Source organism: Octopus bimaculoides, chromosome 1 (genome assembly GCF_001194135.2).
Source record: "Octopus bimaculoides isolate UCB-OBI-ISO-001 chromosome 1, ASM119413v2, whole genome shotgun sequence".
Classification (NCBI taxonomy): Eukaryota; Metazoa; Mollusca; class Cephalopoda; order Octopoda; family Octopodidae; genus Octopus; species Octopus bimaculoides.
In genome coordinates this window covers 35,617,900-35,622,049 of record NC_068981.1, presented here as the reverse complement: position 1 = coordinate 35,622,049, position 4,150 = coordinate 35,617,900, and the positions used below count along the sequence as shown (strand labels likewise).

At 33.9% G+C, this 4,150-nt stretch overlaps 1 protein-coding gene across 1 annotated transcript in view; it reads left to right on the top strand.

Annotated features, from left to right (window-relative positions):
* The window catches only part of LOC106878977 (neuroglian), a 562,318-nt gene extending 558,185 nt beyond the window's left edge, over window positions 1-4,133 (top strand). Inside the window, exon 12 of the mRNA XM_052966151.1 lies at window positions 1,361-4,133. Coding sequence (XP_052822111.1) covers window positions 1,361-1,506 — 146 coding nt within the window. The 3' untranslated portion in view covers window positions 1,507-4,133. The remainder of the gene's footprint in view (window positions 1-1,360) is intronic.
* Window positions 4,134-4,150: the final 17 nt, after the last annotated feature.

Below are 4,150 nucleotides of genomic sequence, written 5' to 3'. Positions count from 1 at the left end.
ATATATATATATATATATACATATTATGTGTGTGTGTGTGTAAGTATCATTTTCTGTTATAATCAAGCACTGTTTACAAAAATTCATATTTAAGCCACGTATTATTTAATGAAAATTATTAGTTTCTTAAGAAATTGATTACTTTATTATGAAAAATATTATTTTTCAGATTATTTCAGAAAATTAGAAGAGGTTCTTTATTAATAAATAATTACATACGTCACTATATGTGTATGTGTGTTTATATACATATATATGTATATATAATAGTATATACAGATGAGAATGTGCGCTCAACACTGCATTTGGTGTTGGTCATATGAAATTGTAAATGAGGCTAAGAATTGGAACATTAATCTAGGGCTTTTAGAACTAGCAAGAAGTTAACGAGCAAGAACTAGAACTAGCAAGTTCTAATGTGGGAGTCAAACTTGAGTTACAGAGAGAGAAAGTCAGAGTTTCAAAGTTTCAGAAGTAGAGTCAAATCCATGTGGCAGGTCATGCACATCATCAAATGCAAAAATCACCCTTGATCTTTACCTTTAGATAAGCTCACGTTACTGCAACCATCACTTTCAAACCAACATTTTTCCTGAAGTTGTTAAAGCTGGGCATCAGCCACCTTAATTTTAATGGTCTGAGAGGATCAGCAAATGTCATAGGCACTACTCCTTCCCCACCAATTTATACAAGGATAAACATGATCTGCTCTTTAATCTATTGAGTTGTAGAACAACAACTTGAAGAATTTGTCTTCAGTTGGCTGTACATCCAGAACAAGTCAATAAAACAGGACCCAATGTGTTCTAAAGTAATTGCAAGTTGAGAGTTAAATCTGCAAATTAATGAAACACTCATCAATTAAACAGTACTCTTACTTACAATAGGAAACTATAACATTTGTGACACCTATTTGCCATTAGGTAGATTAGGATAGTTGTTGGTTTGTGAGAAACAAAGTGTCGCCCTTAGGGACAAAAGTTTATCAACCATGTTTTCAGCATATATATATTATGGATTAGTTACAAGATGGAAGCCCACTAACTTCTGCATGGCTTCTGAAATTGATGCAAGGACAGGGCTGGAAACCTGGCAGATGTGCTGTAGTCAAAGTCACTCAAGGATCATATGATGGTGATGAACCAGGCACCAGGTTAAGTCAACCAGCTAAGTGAAAATAAAAAATAAAATATAAAATTAGTTGTAGAAGTGTTTTTATCTCAATGTTTAACTTCTAGTTTAGACATATTTAAGTTACAAGATACAAAAGAACTACATAGAATAATAGTATGGCATAGTTATACAAATGTATGATGTCTATCTTCGTTGAAGAAATTTATCTTCTCTATTTCCCTTTCAGTTAATGGAACTCAGTATCAAACCTCAAATGGTATGCCAAGATCGAATCCCAGCTCCGCCATCAGGACAGGCCTGAAGTCATACATTCTTATAATCCTGACTCAGTTATTCACCATTTTCACAATGGTGTCTCAAGTCTTCCAATAAAAGAAAATGAAAAAAGGGAAAAGCTCAAAACAATGCTACATCTCAGTGATCAGTGAACAAGGTACGAAAAAACGGCGACAATTTTTTTCTTTTACAGAAATGGACGACGACATAAATTATTTCGTACCACTATTCTTTTGACATTCATTACTAATAATGAACATGAAAAAAAAAATTACCCAGAAAAATTCATTTTAATCAAATGGAAACCTACACTTTTTTTTTCTCTTTATCCTTGTCCAGTAAAAGATGCAATGAATATAAAAATTATATAAACAAACTTCTCAATAAATACCAACTCCAAGTAACAGTATATGCAGTCAACAACCAACCATTCAACTAAGTAACATATTGAAAACTGAAAGTAAAGTATCCAATCAAATCAAAACTAAGCTAACTGTATAAATACAATAATGGCTACTGTTGACAATGTCAAATTAAATATTATTATAACCTCTTGTTTCAATCTGAAATGCATATTTACACTAACAAACACACACATACATACAAATGCATGCTCACACACATATATGCACACATTTTTTTAATGTGTGTAGAATTTTTTGAAATTTTTTGTGTTTTTTTTCTCTTCTTTGCCTTCTTTTACTGTCTCACTGCAAATCAGTTATGGAAAATAAAGTGAAGAAAACTTGGTGGGTAAAAGAAAAAATTACCCACCCAGCCACCACCACCACTCCCCTTCTCCCCTACTGGCTGTAGTGACAGAACTTCGTAGGCATTCTCCCCTTCCCCCATTCCTTCCTCACCTCTTCATCTCAATTTTATCCCAACCTTTGGTTATGAACAATTGATTTCTGTATCTAAAATCTCTCTCTTATTTTCTCTCTTTTTCCTAACTCACCATCACTTTCCTTCCTCTATTTTTCTAACCTTTTGCCTCTCCCCTAATCCGTATTATTTTTCATCATTTTTTCTTTCTTTCTTTCTCATTCTCTCATCACCCCTCCCCTTCTCTTTCTCATATTTAATTTTATTATTGGCTGTGCAACGAAAGCTTCTGATTGGTTCAAAAATATATAACATACAGACACATCATCATCATCAACAACTACAATAATAATAGCAAGAACACCTCCTGACATAACCCTCAGCATGTGGGATATTTTCATCATTTTTTTTAAAAACAAGCATCACAAGCAGTAAATGAAAGAAAAAAATTCAAAGATGTGTGTGATGCAATCATATTTCAGAAAAAAAGAAAAATCAAAATGTGAATGACAATGGCAGTGTTAGTATGTATGAAATAAAAGCCCCAATGCCCTAAAACTTAGGTTGTAAGAATAGAATTTCATTGAAAAATTATCTTTCTAATCCTATTCTATGAAAAATGCTGAATGTTTGTTTTGTCTGGTCTAATTTCTATGTTCTTTTCATCACCAGTTAACTCTTTTGAGTAGAATAAACGTAATTATTCCTTCCCCAACCATCACCACCACATGAATCATATGTGGCAGACATTGACCAACTGATGATCATTTTGGCTGGGCATCAGCCACATCTTTCTCAATGGTCTGGGAGAGTATACTTATTTCATAGGTGCTGCCTCTATATAACAAAATTTTAAAACTTACATGAATACAATATTTCAGTGGTGTTCAACAGCATCACAGCACTCTCTACCACAATCACTACCAACAGATACAATGCTTAACCTGCTTGAAATAGCGGCTAAATCTCCCTCACTGTCTTAAAAAGGGAAGGACACACATTAAATAATGTAGTCATAGATCCTCCCACTTCCAAAAAAAAAAAGACGGGATGGTCACGGCTAGAATGCCTTTGATCATAGACGTGTTCAGTCAAGACTGACATGAAATTAAGCAACATTAGCAAGGGTGCTTCTACATAATCACTCAACCTGCAAGAAACAACAGTCAAATCTCCCTCAAATTACACCCCCACCCACCGTCTTCAAAAACAGGGAAAGGACACATTAAATAATGTAGTCCTAGACACCCTTAAAAAGGCAGGATTCTTTTTATTCTTTTAGTGGTTTCAGTCACTAGACTGTGGCCATGCTGGGGCACCACCTTCAAGTGTTTCAGTTGATCATATCAACCCCCAGTACTTAATTCTAGTCTTGTACTTATTTTATTGTCTCTATTTGTCAAATCGCTAAGTTATGGTATGGATGGTCAATGTATTATGTGCATATGTACATGTCATATATATATATATATATATATATATACACACACACAAAATATGGGGGTTTAGTTCACAGGTGATCTAAACGATTAGGTACACTAGGTAAGTTCTGTAATGGATTACTAAGGCTCCAAGGTTGTAGCTGAGATGGTAGTTATAGAGCCATTGCAGATTTCTGATATAGAGAATATATAATTGTTAAAGAGGACAACAAACGTTAAGGCAAGGCAAACATCTCAAGTCATATACATTATTATTATTGGAATAAATTCAAAGTCTTACAGCTGTTTCTGGGATATCCAAGAGTATGGGATATTCCATCATCAGAGACAAATAGGGAAAATGATGACAGAATATCCCATACTCTAGGATATCCGAGAAACAGCTGTAAGACTGAATTTTTTCCAATAACAATAATGTATATGGCTTGAGATGTTTGCCTTGTCTTAATGTTTGTTGTCCTCTTTAACAATTA